The sequence below is a fragment of the Capricornis sumatraensis genome, chromosome 16 (assembly GCF_032405125.1).
Source record: "Capricornis sumatraensis isolate serow.1 chromosome 16, serow.2, whole genome shotgun sequence".
Taxonomy (NCBI): Eukaryota; Metazoa; Chordata; class Mammalia; order Artiodactyla; family Bovidae; genus Capricornis; species Capricornis sumatraensis.
Window position 1 is genome coordinate 49,817,349 of NC_091084.1, and position 15,924 is coordinate 49,833,272.

The 15,924-nt window shown below is 45.5% G+C and overlaps 2 protein-coding genes across 2 annotated transcripts; both read left to right on the plus strand.

Annotated features, from left to right (window-relative positions):
• Positions 1–4,654: 4,654 nt before the first annotated feature.
• UBQLNL (ubiquilin like) lies at positions 4,655–6,460 on the plus strand. Its single transcript, XM_068988008.1, has one exon. It carries the CDS (start codon positions 4,655–4,657, stop codon positions 6,458–6,460), a length of 1,806 nt encoding a protein of 601 aa, XP_068844109.1.
• A 5,147-nt stretch (positions 6,461–11,607) lies between these two features.
• UBQLN3 (ubiquilin 3) lies at positions 11,608–13,420 on the plus strand. The gene is given in 2 exon segments (XM_068988907.1): positions 11,608–13,392; positions 13,394–13,420. Coding segments are annotated over 2 exon segments (1,812 nt in total).
• The last annotated feature ends 2,504 nt before the right edge of the window (positions 13,421–15,924 follow it).

Consider the following 15,924-nt stretch of genomic DNA (forward strand, 5'->3'; position numbering starts at 1 on the left):
CTTTACTTACAGTGCTTTTACTATAATTAAATGAGATAATGCATGTATAGTGCCCACTGGGCATCATTGCAGTTGATTTTAATATTATTACTGTTACGACATTTTTTTTTTACAGATATGTGTTGTCATAATATATTATAAGTAAAAGAAAAGAGATTACAAGTCAATTCTGGTCGACTCCCAAAGCCCCGACTGTTAGGACACTCACTTGGCCTTTTTCTTTTTAGCATCTTATTGATTTACTTATTTGGTTGCATCGAGCCTTATTTGGGATCTTTCGTTGTGGCGCTTGTGCTCAGAAGTTGTGGTGCACAGGCTTAGCCACCTTGGGCCACGGAATCATAGCTCCCTGACCAGGGATCAAACCCATGTCCCCTACAGATTCTTAACCACTGGACCACCAGGGAAGTCCCAGGCTTCTCTCTCTCTCTCTCTCTCTCTTTTTTTTTTTTTTTTTTTAGCTTTTTTTTAACCCTGATGATCTTGGTGTGAGGCTTGGCCTAAGTACTTTGACTACTGCTGGCTATACAAATCCTCTGAAGATCCGGGACTGCTGCAGAACTCTGAGGAGAGGAAAATGGGCTACAGCGATGGCGGTGGCAATACTTTACAAGAACCTCATGTGCTTTAACTAAGTTGGCACAGCCTCCATGGCCAGGTGGGCCTTTCTTCTAACACCCTGGTGCTACCGTGTCTGCTGTCCAGTGCCGCCTACAACTGCTGCTCCCACGCTGGTGTGCCCTGGAAGGATTTATATTTTGTTAGTGATGATAGGGGTTGTGGGTGCCCTGTGCCACTCAAGTGGCCAAGGGTTACCTGGTGTGAGTAATTTCAATGCCAGCACTCTACAGGTAGAGGAAACCTGGAATATCAGCCAGTGCAAGCCAGCCGTGTCAGGGACCTGAATGGCCTACAGGGCGCTATATGCCTTACTCCACCTGAGCATCGGCCAAGAGGAGAGTTTTTACGCTTTTGATACCACTGGGAGTGCAGTCTCAGCATCATGCTGGATAAGATGCTGGAAACACCATAAGGCATTAATTACTAACCTTCTGATCACAGGTTTTGTGTCTACAGTGATGGTTTCCTGATTATTTATGCTTCTTGGCTTCCTGGAACTGAAGCATAGGTTACCAAGACCACTATCCAAAAGGCCCTTTGGGGCTTGGGAACCTCCCAAAGCTGTCAAACTGAAAAAACCTTCTAGACCCTGAGACCTCAAGGTAGAGGATTTATAGAAGTGTGGCCTTTTCCTCACCCTCCAGGTGGACCATTCCTCAAAATAGCCATCAGCTCTAATGATTGGGATTATTGATTATATCTAGTTAGTTCTTGACAATAAATATCTCAATCTGCACATTAAAGTTCTCTTTAATAGAGATCTGATTGAAGTTTCATTTGGAAATGAAACATTAGCTGGGCAATGTTACCCCCTCTTTACCAGAAACCTAGTGTAGGAGCTGGATTCATAGTTTTTAAAGAAATCTCATCTGTGTTTTGAAAACTGTGATTCCAACTCTTCCATTTGTAGGAGTCTGTTGAGCTAGGTTTAGAATTCTCTGTGTCTGAGGCTGAGATCCTCTGGCTCCAGTGCTGAAGATACAAGGTAGTTGATCATTAAAGTGAGACGCGGAAGTTTCTTATCTTATCCCCAACCTCCTATGCTGTACCTGGGGAGAAAAGAGGCAGTGTCTTTGTGTGAAAATTAATGCTTCACTGTCCTGATCAATTTCACTTTGAATGCAGTTGAGAGAAGGCCTTAGACCTGAATCCTGTTCTAGGAATTAAGCAATGGAAGGCTGACATGAAGAACGTTGACATGGACGGGGCTAAAGATCCAGACCTTCTATAAAAGGAATCATTTGATATGATAGCAGAAAGTCTGCTGGCTGACTGTCATTAGTTTCTTTGCTCAGGCCAAGACTATCTGCTTGTACTTATCTGATGTATGTATCTGATGATGATACGGTGTACTTTCTGTCCATGCAGGTACATGGAATGTTCAAGATTTCAGACCCTAAAGTCTTCTCAATCACACAGAGGACACCAGAGTACTTCACACACACTGTCTTTTTTTTTTTTTAGGCAAATATCATTTTTGTTACTGATCTAAAGAACAGATTTCTAATATTGTTGTCCATTGTAGCACATCTTTTCAAACTTAAAGTCTTTCTTAAAATAATGTTGAAAAGGCTACAGTGTCTATAAAAATTATCAACAGCTCCAAATTAATAAAGAGCTCAAATCAAGAGTTTTCAAAAAATGAAACTAGATACTATAAAAGGCTTTAAGTTCTATTTTTTAAATAAGATAGAATAACACTTACTTTTTAAATAAAAGCAATACATGATAAACCTAAAAATACAAAATAAAGTCACAACTTTTCTATAATCAGAGTATGTTTTTCTTTTTCTTTTTTCATGATTAAGGTGCTTTATTTGGGTATCTGTTTAAAAATGTGGATGGAGGGGTGAGAACTGAGAAAATGGTGGTCAAAGGATACAAACTTGCAGTTAGAAGATGAATAACTTTTGGAGATCTAATGTACAACACTGTGATTCTAGTTAACAATACTACATTACACACTTCAAAGTTACTAAGAAAGTGAAAGTGAAAGTGAAGTTGCTCAGTCGTGTCCGACTCTTTGCGACCCCGTGGACTGTAGCTCTCCAGGCTCCTCTGTCCATGGGGTTCTCCAGGCAAGAATCCTGGAGTGGGTTGCCATTTCCTTCTCCCACACACACTGTCTTATGCTTACACTTTCACATATACTTACATTTACAAACATTGTATCCAAATCAGACATGCATTCCAACTGTTACATATACAATATTCCCATCCATACCCAAATATCAGTAAACGTAAAAATGTTTTAATATGTCCTTTAACAGAAAATTCACCTGCTAGTCAAATAAAAAGTAGACGATGTTGGCTTTTAGATGCCTAATCCTGCCCTGTTAGGAATTTCACTGCTAAGTCAACTCTGTGCTCACCTCTTGATTTACAGACAAATCTCCCCCTTAATGCTTCAACACAAAGGTATGCAACTCAGGACTGGGCTAGGACACGGCAAGAAATTATTTTAAAAGTTCTGCTGTAGTACTGTGTAGAAAAGACCAAGTGATAAGCAAATAAAAATACTTAGCAAGGAAGGTTTCATTCACCTTCAGTTTGTTGTGCCTCTAGGAGGATTTTCCCTGTTTACCCCTACTTCTGATTCCAGGATAGAGGAAATCTTTTCCCACTGCATGGGAACACTCTCAGTTAAGTCTAGAATCCAAGAATCTCAACCCAGAGAAAAACAAGCTTTCTCTTCCACTTAAGAAATTTTTGTCTTGCTCCACTTTCCTTTCTATGTGCTAAGTCGCTTCAGTCATGTCCAACTTTTTGCGACTCCATGGACCAGGCTCCTCTATCCATGAGATTCTCCAGGCAAGAATAGTGAAGTGGGTTGCCATGCCCTCCTCCAGGGAATCTTCCCAACCCAGAAATCAAACTCACATCTCTAACATCTCCTTCATTGGCAGGCAGGTTCTTTTCCACTAGTGCCACCTTTCCTTTCTAAGGCCTCACTTTTTCGAGACCCCTAAAAAAGGAATAAACTCCTTCTTGTGGAAGAAATTTCTTTCTTACCTATAGGTATGTGGTTTTGCCTATGATTTTAATAGACTCAGCTTTTCACGGAGAAGGCAATGGCACCCCACTCCAGTATTCTTGCCTGGAAAATCCCATGGATGGAGGAGCCTGGTGGGCTGCAGTCCATGGGGTCACTAAGAGTCGGATACGACTTCACTTTCACTTTCACTTTTCACTTTCATGCATTGGAGAAGGAAATGGCAACCCACTCCAGTATTCTTGCCTGGAGAATCCCAGGGACGGGGGAGCCTGGTGGGCTGCTGTCTATGGGGCTGGACAGAGTCGGACATGACTGAAGCAACTTAGCAGCAGCAGTAGCAGCAACTTTTCATTCACAAGCCTGATATCCCCACAAGGAACTCACACACAGCACCACAGAGAAACATATGGACTATGTAAGCAGTTTGTTGGAGAAGAAAATGCCACCCCATTCCAGTATTTTTGCCTGGAGAATAGTGTGGGCACAGGAGCCTACAGTCTACAGGGTTGCAAAGAGTCGGACAGGACTGAGCGACCACAACTAAGCAGTCTGTACTTTTAATAGTTGTACTCTGAGAACTTTGCCCTCTATTTCCTGTAAAAGTGTCTTATTTTCTTTTATTATGAAGACCCAGACTCCCCAAATAGGTTTCCTTTCCCAACTAGTTCAGCCAGAAACTGTGAGGCTTGGGTTGACATCACAATATCCCTTTTCTCAAGAGCTGTGCTTTTGGTGGGTGGGGCCGGGGGAGGGGTGGCCTTGGCAGGAGTCATCTCCACTTAGCCTACTTTATATCAAGAATGAATTAGTAGCCACAACAGGCCTCAGCTGGGCCATATCTGGAGAACTGGGGTGGGGGTAGAACATCACAAAATACCTGGCCCCAGTCTGGTCACTCATCCCCTTTGGGGCAACAAGAAAACCAGCCTGTGGCCTGAGAACGCAACGCCTGAAACAGAGGCCAGAGGAAGTATTTGCCCGCCCTCACCCCTCTGCCCCTGCTTCCACCTGCTCCCCGTCTGCCCACCCACAAGGTCCATGCCGCATGTCATCGCTCAAACACCCAGGATGGCCCAGTGTGGGCGTCATTCAGGGCTGCCTGCAGAGAAGAAGATCTCTCTGGGTGTCACTAGGGTGATAGTGAAGACACCAGGCAAGCAGGAAGACTTTGTGATAGCCAGTGATACCTCGGTGAGGCAGTTCAAGGAGAAGCTATCGGCTCACTTTAAGTGCCAAATGGACCAACTAGTGCTTGTCTTCATGGGCTGCCTTCTCAAAGACCATGACGTGCTGAGCCAGAGGGGCATCCTGGATGGTCACACCATCCACGTGGTCATCAAGTCCCAAAATGGCTCCAGATCCCTAGCCCATCCCTGGCACCAGGACAAAAACACCAAAGGAAACAGCAGTGGGGTATACCAATCTGCTGGTATGGGTTACACCCCAGTGGAGTCAGCTCTTTCAGAGGATGTGCCCAACGTGCATACCCAGGACTTGAAAGTGGGTAGTCCAGAGCACGTAGCACAGACACTGGAGAATCCTAGCATCCAGCAACTCCTGTCCAACACAGACTTCATGAGACAGTTCATCTCAGAACACCTAGACATGCAGCAATCGATGCAGCAGAACCCAGAGGTCTCACACATCCTTGACAATTCTGAGATCCTGTGGCAGACTCTGGAGCTGGCCAGGAACCTGGCAGTGATTCAAGAGAAAATGCAGATCCAGCAACCTGCACAGAATCTTGAGAGTCCACCGAACCCACAGTCATATGTAGGCTTAGAGAATATCCCAGGATGGGACAATGCCTCGGGTCAGAGTTCTGCTGATTTCAATGATCAGATGCTCAACAACACACAAGATTCATTTGGGGGCAACATTTTCACAGCTCTCCTGGGAGGACAAGTGCCAGAGAAAGTACAGTTTTCATTCCCATCACCACCACCATCCCAGGAACAACAGGAACATCTCCCACAGCCCCCTACAGCCCGAGTCATATATGCTAGTTCTCGAGGTGTATCTTCAATCACTTCAGCCAGTTCTACCCCCAGCATGGCAAATCATACTTCCAGAGCCAGTACTTCTAACTCCACTAATGGTCAGAGTCATGCTTGTGCAGTGGAGCAGCCAATTGGGATACCAGCCTTACCTGGCAGAGAGCTCAACCAGCTGCCCCAGGCAGAAGACAAAGATGCCACCATTTCTCTAGAAAGCTCTAACCAGAAACCAGATGATCTCCAGCAGTCAAATGAGCAGACCAGCTCCCAGATCACAGGAAACATGATGCAACTGCTTTTGAACAACCCTTCCCTGGCAGCCCAGATGATGTTGTTCATGAGTGTGCCCCAGCTGAGTGAACAGTGGAGGCAGCAACTGCCTGCATTTCTGCAGCAGACTCAGTTTTCTGATATACTTATAGCTCTAGCGAACCCTAAAGCATCACAAGCAATACTTCAGATTGAGCAGAGCCTGCAGCTGTTGGCCACTGAGGCTCCTGTTCTTCTACCCTGGGTTGCGTCCTACCTATGGGGCCTGGGCTGGCTTCCTGCACCCAGCTGCAGCTACCCTGACACAGTGCCCTGGACCTGGGATGTGTCCAATATGGCTGAGCCTAAAGGACCTGAGTCCTGTCCCAAATCGAGAACAGTCCTACAGAGGCTACAGTCTCTAGCTGGAGACCCTTCCCACCCTCTACAAGCCCCTGAGACTCGTTTCAGCAAGCAAATGGAATATCTCCAGGCCATGGGATTTGCAAACTATCATGCCAATCTGCAGGCCCTCATTGCTACTGAGGGAGACACGAGCGCTGCCATCCAGAAGCTCAGGAGATCCCAGGGATCCTAACCACTGGGCCTACCTATTTGCTTTGCTACCTGCCTGCCAACCCATTTGACTACCTCATCTGCCTTCATCTTTTCTGGTGCTTCTGGTTAGGAGAAGTCCTAGAATGGGAAAAACCGAACAGTGCTTTCCTTACTGAATTGGCCATAGCTGAGAGATCTGTCAATAAAATGGCTACATCAACTTGATCCCATCTGAAGTTTGGCCATTTTTTTTTTTTTTTTTACAAAAAAGTCAGCTGTCAATGTGTAATAACCCTACCTCATGTACCATACATGCATGAGCACACACAGACACAACCACATGCGTGTATTAAAATAGAAAAACATATTTGCACCCACAGAATTACATATACAGACATCATGGCATTCTCACATATCCAAGAACATGCACATATAACCTCAAACACATATGCACACATGGCTAACAGCCAAAGATTCACATATACAGGCATATAAAGTCACCACACAGTACACTTAATAATGTGTATAGACAGCTGCACACAAATGCTTAGAGACCCAAATTAGACCCACATGTAGGGAAGACAGTCATAAGATACTAATATGAAAAGAGGGAATTACATGCATGTGTGTTCAGTGGTGTCCAACTCTTTGCAACCTCATGGACTACAAATTGCCAGGCTCCTTTGTTCTTGGAATTCTCAAGGTAAGAATACTGGAGTGGGTTGCCATTTCCTACTCTAGGAAATTCAGCTGAATGTATAGCTTCATGAGGTGTTTATAAGTGCTATAAAAAAATGCAGTGGATAAGCTGTTCTAAATGGGGGGATCATCAAGGAAGGCCTCTCTGAAAGGAGACAGTTGAGCAGAAATCACAAGGACTTGGGAGAGCAAAACTTACAATTCCAGGCATTGTTCCAGGCAGAGGAGGCTGCATAAGAGGAAAAGCTGTGAGATAAGAGTACTCTTGTTGTGTTTGAAGAATAACAAAGGACAGTGGAGCTGGAGAGGAGTGAACTAAAAAATGAGGGGGAAAAGAGAATTATTAGAAATCATGAAGAGCTTTGTAGATCTGGTGATCGCTTTGGATTTTACTATGAATACAAAACAAAATTATTGCTAGGTTTTAGCAAAGGAATAGAGTAGTTCAATATGTCAGTCTGGTTGCTGAGAGGGGAATACTGTTGTAGAAGAGAAAGCTGGAAGCAGAAACACTCGTTCTAGCACGTGAGAGACAGTGGTGTCTGGGACTAGGGCAGGAGCAGTGGAGGAGGTGAGGGATATTCAGATTTGCGTGGTCCTCACAGGTCACCCATCCTTCAGCCCTGATGTGACCATCAGCAAGAGTAAAGCAAGCTCCATTAAGCTCCCAGTGCTTCAGTAAATCTGCTGCCAAAGGTCCCACTCCACCACCATGACCCATCAGAAAGAAACAGGTCAAAGAAATGAAGTGAAGCAATAGTCACTCAGTCATGTCCGACTCTTTGTGACCCATGGATTGTAGCAGGCCAGGCTCCTCTGTTCATAGAATTCTCCAGGAAAGAATACTGGAGCGGGTAGCCATTCCCTTTTCCAGGGGGTCTTGCTGACCCAGGGTGTCCATCATTGCAGGAGGATTCTTTAACTATCTGGGCATTCAGGGAAACCTGACTCAGTGGGTAAGGAAGCTACCTGCAGTGGAAGAGATACAGGAGATGCAGGTTCAATCCATGGGTAGGGAAGATCCCCTGGAGAAGGAAATGGCAACCCACTCCAGTATCCTTGATTGAAAAATCCCCTGGACAGAGGAACCTGGTGGACTGTAGTCCAAAGGGTCAAAAAGAGTCAGACAAAACTGCGTGACAAAGACTCAGAGTTGGGGAAATGCAGGGCAAATTCCAATCTAACTGAGAATACTGGAGTGGATTGCCATTTCTTCTCCCAGAGATCAAACCCGGGTCTCCTGCATTGCAGGCAGATTCTTTACCATTTGCGCCACAGGGAAGCCCCCTCAAGAAAGAAAATTATGGCTAGAAACAGATTTTTCACCTCCCCATTAAGACATCTCTATTAATCCAGTTATATCTTTTATCCTCAGTTTACATAAGGAGCCTCAATTCTCCAGATTATCTTCCTGATTCTCTCAATATGCTCTGAAATTCCCTCATGTGAGTCAGTTTCCACTTGTCGGTTTTTCCCACCCTACCTTTCAGGATGCAATTTAGCAACAGTGAAACTCATACCTACAACCTTATCTCTCAATGTTCCCTCACCTTTTTGCTGTGACTAATATCTGGGTGTTCACTGAGAAGACTGCTTCTCCAGCAGTGATGACTGTTTTTTTCATTCTCTGTGGACTTAGAAGTGGGGTACATGTTCTCCATGTACCTACTTTAGGTTCCCAAACATAGTTTTCTAGCTTCAACACTACTCAATCTATCATAGTTATTCTGATATAATACCCACCTAGCAAACTCACAATGGTTATAACAGTTATATCCAACCCTGCCTAATCTCTGTGTAGGCACAGAAAATGATATAACTGTGCTGACTAGTCTTATTTAAATTTATTACCAAGGCTTTAGTTGGTCTGTTTGTATGCCTAATACATTTTCTTATTTTAATGCTTTTTATCTAGAATTTGCATCAGAAATCACCTGGAGGGTGTGTTAAAACCCCCAGATTTCTGAGCTTCATTCCAAGGGTTTCCAATTCTTTGGATCTACAGGAAGGCCCCAAATTGTGCATAGGTGACAATTTCCAGGTGATGCTGATGATACTGATCTAAGGATCACACTTGGAGATCCAATGCTCTAGCCATATTCTTTGAGATGATTATTTCATACCTTTTATGCTCTCCTAAAACTTTCAACAGCCTTTTAATATCTATTCTCAGTCTCAGATGATATTTTCCTTATTCCAACAAGAAAACAAAAGTGATCAAAAGTGACTTTCACCTTTGTCTGCCACTAATTCAACCAACTATCTTGCATCTATACCTGTATACTCCACCTTGCACCCTGTTTTAATGAGTAAATTGTCCATGATCCTAAATCAAGCTCTTCACTTGGGCATTTGATTCCAATCCCTCTATCTTCTCAACAATTTGCTCTTGAAACTGTTTTCTCTTTCTCCTGCATCACTGTGCTCTTCCTCATTGGATTGTTTCCATTAGAATAAAAGTATATTATAATTGTCTCATCTTAATAAAACAAACAAACAAAAAAAAACCAAAAAGATTTATTCCCCATTTCTGTGCAGCCATCAGCCTTTTTTTCATTTACTCTTATTGGATCCACTTCCTTTTCAATCCATTTACTTTGTTGTTGTTGTTGTTGTTGTTGTTGTTGTTGTTTTTAATTTTAAAATCTTTAATTCTTACATGTGTTCCCAAACATGAACCCCCCTCCCACCTCCCTCCCCATAACATCTCTGTGGGTCATCCCCATGCACCAGCCCCAAGCATGCTGTATCCTGCGTCAGAGATAGACTGGCAATTCAATTCTTACATGATAGTATGCATGATAGAATGCCATTCTCCCAAATCATCCTACCCTCTCCCTCTCCCTCTGAGTCCAAAAGTCCGTTATACACAGCTGTGTCTTTTTTCCTGTCTTGCATACAGGATCGTCATTGCCATCTTTCTAAATTCCATATATATGTGTTAGTATACTGTATTGGTGTTTTTCTTTCTGGCTTACTTCACTCTGTATAATCGGCTCCAGTTTCATCCATCTCATCAGAACTGATTCAAATGAATTCTTTTTAACGGCTGAGTAATACTCCATTGTGTATATCAATCCATTTACTTTTAAACCCACTCCAATCAGGTTTTCTGACCTCATCACTCTTCCAGACTTGGTCTCATCGTGGCCCTCAGTCTAACTGGTCTCTCTTGTTCAAATGCAGGAGCCAATTCTCACTTACTTACCTACCAGAATCATTTGACACATTTGTTTACTTTCTCTTTTTTTGAAACTTTGTCCTTTGACTCCTTTCTCTCTCTAGTTTCCTTTTCTGACTTAATGTTTTACTTCTTCTCAATTTCCTTTGCTGAATTCATCCAATCTTTCAAACTTCTAAATATCATACTGTCCATAATTCAGTCTTTTTACCTCTGTCCTTTTACTATATACACACACACACCGCTCCACATACTCTGTTGATGCTGATGAAGTCAGCCTCACAGTGCAGAACTACCATCTTAACATTTTCATTTGGGTATGAAATAGACTGAACTTAATTTTCTATTTAACAACCTTATTTCCTGGTCTTTTTGCCTTAACAAAGAGCCAATCCATTCTTTGAATTTTTCTGGGGGATAATAATAATAGGGAAAAAAGAGGTAAAATAAAAGTTTATTTCATCTTGAACCTCTCTTTCATACTCTACATCTTACTCATCAGAAAGTCCATCTGTTGACTGATATATTGTGGCTAATGTTTAATCAGAGAGGACATAGGAACATAACAATGCCAAGAAGAGGCTCAACTAGCAAGTAGCTGAATTAGGGTCTTCGTAGGGACATAAGGGCTCAAGAATCCTTTCCTAATTGTCCAACCCCTGTCTGAATATCCACATACCACCTACCAGGTTGTGTGAAAACAGAACACTTGGCTTGAGAAGGAAGGGTCAGCCCAGAACCCTCATTATGAAGAAGGCAACTGAGATAAAGGAAGTAGAAGAGTTGAAGGGTGGGGGAGATGAAGCCCCCAAGAATCCCAAGTACCTTGGAGAAGTCTCAGGAATCCATTGTATGAGGCCATGATGTCAGTGCTGAGGTCACAGAGGTGACCTGGTGGAGTGGGTTCTGGTGTAGAAGGCTTCAGGGGTGGCTGTTCAGCAAGATGAGGGCAGTTTGGAGTCCTATTTAAGAGGGAGGACGGGGCCACGGCTGCTTGGTATGTATTCCCCAAACCAAGTCCTTCGGGCTGCCCTTGCCCTTCATTCATCAATAATCAACCTCTTTCCTAGGGCCTCAGATTGCCCTCCCATGAGCATCACCATCTCTGTAACCCCAAATCCTCCTAAGGCATCCTATCCCATGCCCTCAGAGCTCCTTCTATGTGGAGCCTCTAGTTCCCCCACCCTGAGACCCCAAATCCTCCCCTGCTCACCTTTCCTTTCACCACTGCCCAAAAGGATGACTTTGGTCTCCCATCCCCTCCCCCCAGCTGTGTCCCCACAGACCTGGGCCTCCTGCTGCCCACTATGGCCAAAAGTGGAGAGGCCCTGCCACAGGGCAGCCCAGCGCTGGTCCAGGATCCCCACCTCATCAAGGTGACAGTGAAGACGCCTAAGGACAAGGAGGATTTCTCAGTTACAGACACTTGCACCATCCAGCAGCTGAAGGAAGAGATATCCCAGCGCTTTAAGGCCCACCCTGATCAGCTGATCCTAATCTTTGCTGGCAAAATCCTCAAGGACCCTGACTCACTGGCACAGTGTGGGGTCCGAGATGGCCTCACTGTCCACCTGGTCATCAAGATGCAGCGTCGCACCATGGGCAACGAGTGCCCAGCTGCTTCAGTCCCTACCCCAGCCCCGAGCCCTGGGTCACTCCCTCAGCCAAGCTCCATTTACCCAGCGGATGGGCCACCTACCTTTAGCTTGGATGTCCTCACAGGCCTCAGTGGGCTAAGTCTGACCTTGGGTGATTTCCCTGACCAGCCAAGCTCACTGGTGTGGCAGCACGTATCTGTGCCTGAATTTGTGGCTCAGATCATTGACGACCCCTTCATCCAGGGTCTGCTGTTCAACACAGGCCTGGTGCGCCAGCTGGTTCTTGACAATCCCCGTATGCAGCAACTGATCCAGCACAACCCTGAGATTGGGCACATCCTCAACAATCCTGAAATCATGCGGCAGACACTGGAGTTTCTACGTAACCCTGCCATGATGCAAGAGATGATGCGCAGCCAGGACCGGGCGCTTAGCAACCTGGAGAGCATCCCGGGTGGCTACAATGTGCTCCGAACCATGTATACAGATATTATGGACCCCATGCTTAATGCCGTCCAGGAGCAGTTTGGTGGCAATCCCTTTGCCACCACTAATACTGCTAATGCTACCAGCAGCAGCAGCCAACCCTCAAGGACAGAGAATTGTGACCCTCTCCCCAATCCCTGGACTTCCACATATGCAGGCTCAGCTGGCAGGAGGGGCAGGAGGCCTGGGGACCAGGATATATCTGAACTTAGAAATAGGGTACCCAATATTCTAGGGAATATAGGGCTCTATGACTATCTCCAACAATTGCATGAGACCCCCCAGTCCCTGGGAACCTATCTACAGGGGATGGCATCTACCCTCAGTCCAAGCCAAGAACAACCACCTTCACCACCAGGAAACCAAGTTCCTCCAGCTTCACCCTCATCCCAGGAACCTGAGTCAGGCCAGGCTCTCCCCAAGGAGTCAGTTGCAGTCAAGGGAAAGCCCTCCTGCTCAGCCTTCCTGAGGTATCCCACGGAGAGCAGTGCTAGAAAAGATGGAGGTCAAGATGGTGCAGGGAATGGTTCCACTGGCCATAGCACCCACATGCCTGATCTTGTCTCCGGGCTGGGGCCTGCTCCCAATAGGACCCCACTTGGTCCTTCCCCACCTTTGCCCACAGCAGCTACTGCTGGAATCCCTGAGCATGTCTGGCTGCCACCACCGGCTTATCCAAGATCTCTGAGGCCAAACAGCATGAATCAGGCCCCGCTCCTGCAGGACGAGATGCGCTGGCAACTGCCACTGCTGCTGCACCTTCAGGCATCCATGGCAAATCCACGTGCCATGCATGCCCTGCTGCAGATTGAGCAGGGTCTGCAGATCCTGGCTACTGAGGCCCCTCGCCTCTTCCTCTGGTTCATGCCTTGTCTAACAGGGCTGGGAAGTATGGCGGGAGATACAGAGCCTCGAGAGGGTCCCCTTGTGCCTGAGGATCCTTCATCTCCCCTAGCTCCTGAGGTTCCCTCAGCACAGGGCTCTATGGAGCTGGGCCTCCATTCCACCCCCTTCCTCCAGATGTTGCAAGCCTTGACTAGCTCCAATCCCCAGCAGCCGACGCTCGAGACTCACTTCCGGGTGCAGCTGGAGCAATTGCGGGCCATGGGCTTCCTGAATCCGGAAGCCAATCTCCAGGCCCTCATTGCCACAGGAGGTGACGTGGATGCTGCTGTGGAGAAGCTGAGGCAGTTGTAGGAGCTGTAGTTGTTCAGACCGTATCTTTCCCTCTGTGCCTTTCCCCTCAAAGCCCCCGTCCCTAACTCCCCTCACCCCAGCCATTCTTGAATGCAGCTGCACTATGAAGCAAATTTACTATGATACTCTTTACTGCAGAGACAATGTTGTTCCAGAGTCAATGAGGAAGAATGAGAGCCAGAGCAGGGTGGGGGTCCTATAAGTGACCCAACCATCCCTGTCACTGTACCATCATGGGGTCACGGTCTGAGTTCTGCTAATGCCTATCATGAGATGTAATTACATCCGATCTCCAATGTCGTCTGCTGCCTGAGTCTGATTATTTGTGGGCTATGGGAAAAGAGGGACTGTATAGGAGGAAAGGTGGTGATAAGAGCTATCTCTGCATGGATGGGAGGGCTTGGAGGGGAAACTGAAAGGTATGAGGTTAGAAGGAAAAGAGGCACAGGGAACACAGGAGGGTGAGCTGAGAACTGCAGCCTTCCATGTGTCCTTCCAAACGTTCCCTAGATTTGGTGTCCTGCTGGAGCTGCCACCACATACTCTGGGTTCTTTGGGGCTCTCTACCCCCAGCCAGACTGGAAAGTGGGCACAGCTTCTTATTTTTATTGTCCCTGAACTCTATCCCATAGTTGGCTCTCCATTTTTGGATTTGATCCTGATCCCTGAGACAGCAATAGAGCAGGAATCAGGCTGAGTTCCAAGATTCCCTGATCTTATTGAGTTTACAAAGCTACTGTTCTTGGTAGCCAGATTTGTAGTTGATTCCACTGCCATGGATCCAGATTTGTCTTTCTTATACTATTGCACTCAGAAATCGATTACCTAACCTGCACTAGGCATTCTGCTAGGGGTTGGGAATTCAATGTGAGTAAAAGAGGCATGATACTGCCTTCATGAATTTATGACTGTAGCTGGAACTGTTCAAACAGTACTCATTATATATAATCACAAGCTATGATAAGTGTTATAAAAGATGGGGATCTGTGACATAGCAAAACAGAGGCTTGATCTACTCTATAGGGACAGGCAAGGCTTGTGAGTGTGAACTCTAAGCTAAAAATCTAAAAAAGTGGTAAGAGTTAAGTAGGTAAAGTCTTGAGGGAGGAGGGAAGAGTATTCCAGTAAAAAAGTCGTCATGTACAAAGGCGCTGAGAGAGGGTGCGCATAGCACACAGGAGGTGCCTTCAGCCTCTCATACCCATTTGCACTCAGGGATGCTTCCCAATACCCACATGCATCTGGGGCAGAAGTGTTACAATTCACTTATCAAGTGAGTGAACCATGGCTTCCAGCCCATAAATGTGCCCGTGGGTTCACATGGGTAAATACATCATGGAGTAATGCACTAACACAAAATACATATTCACACTTTCACATGGTCAAACTTTTGTGCGTGTGTCTGAGCATACACACAAAACACAGTCTGTTACAGTTTTTTCATAGATGTGCTAAAAAAAAAAAAAAAAAAAGATAATGCTCTATTCCTGTCAGGGCTTACCAGGTGGCGCTAGTGGTAAAAAATCCCTCCTGCCAATGCAGGAGACAAAAGAGAGGCAGGTTCCATCCCCACATCAGGAGTATGTCCTGGAGGAGGGCGTGGGTGTGGCAAACCACTCCAGTACTCTTGCCTGAAGAATCCTATGGACAGAGGAGCCTGGCAGGCTACAGTCCATAGTGTCTCAAAGAGCTGGACACAACTGAGCAATTTAGCAAGCATGCATGCATAATCCAGTCAAGGAAAGAAAAGGGTCTTTGAAAGAGAATATCATTATAGTAGAAAGTGGCCATGGTGTGTATATGTGTTTAAATGTCAGAGACTCAGTATTGGGAGTCCTTTTAGGGAGAAACAAAAGCTCTACCTGGAACCTGGGATACTTGGATCAAGCTGCCTTTACCTGTGAGCTACCATCATGTGCCTTAGAGATAAAATGAGCTTTGAGGGCAACTTTCTCCCATTGTTTTAGGTTTTAATCTCCAGTGGAGCATGAGGCTTCAAGACTCCTTTCTACTCCCTCTTCAATTACCATCAGTGAGGGGTTCTTGTCCACATCCAATGAACTGTTGTTTATGGTGGTGCTAGGTGAAAGGCAGAGGAAAGTCTTATTTCTTGTAACTAAGAAGGCTCTGGGCTGCTTTTGACTGCCAGAGTTATACATTGTAATCTCTAATTTCAACCCTGGGAAGTCAGATAGGTCTGAGAAAAAATTCAGGGAGGGAAATGTTGCTTTTATCTGCCTTTCATATGGGCCAAGAAAAGCCTGAAGGTTCATATAACATAAATTCCAGCTTACCAGAGAAGGCTGTAGGTGGAAATCTGGGTCTAAAAGTTCTGGGTAGGGA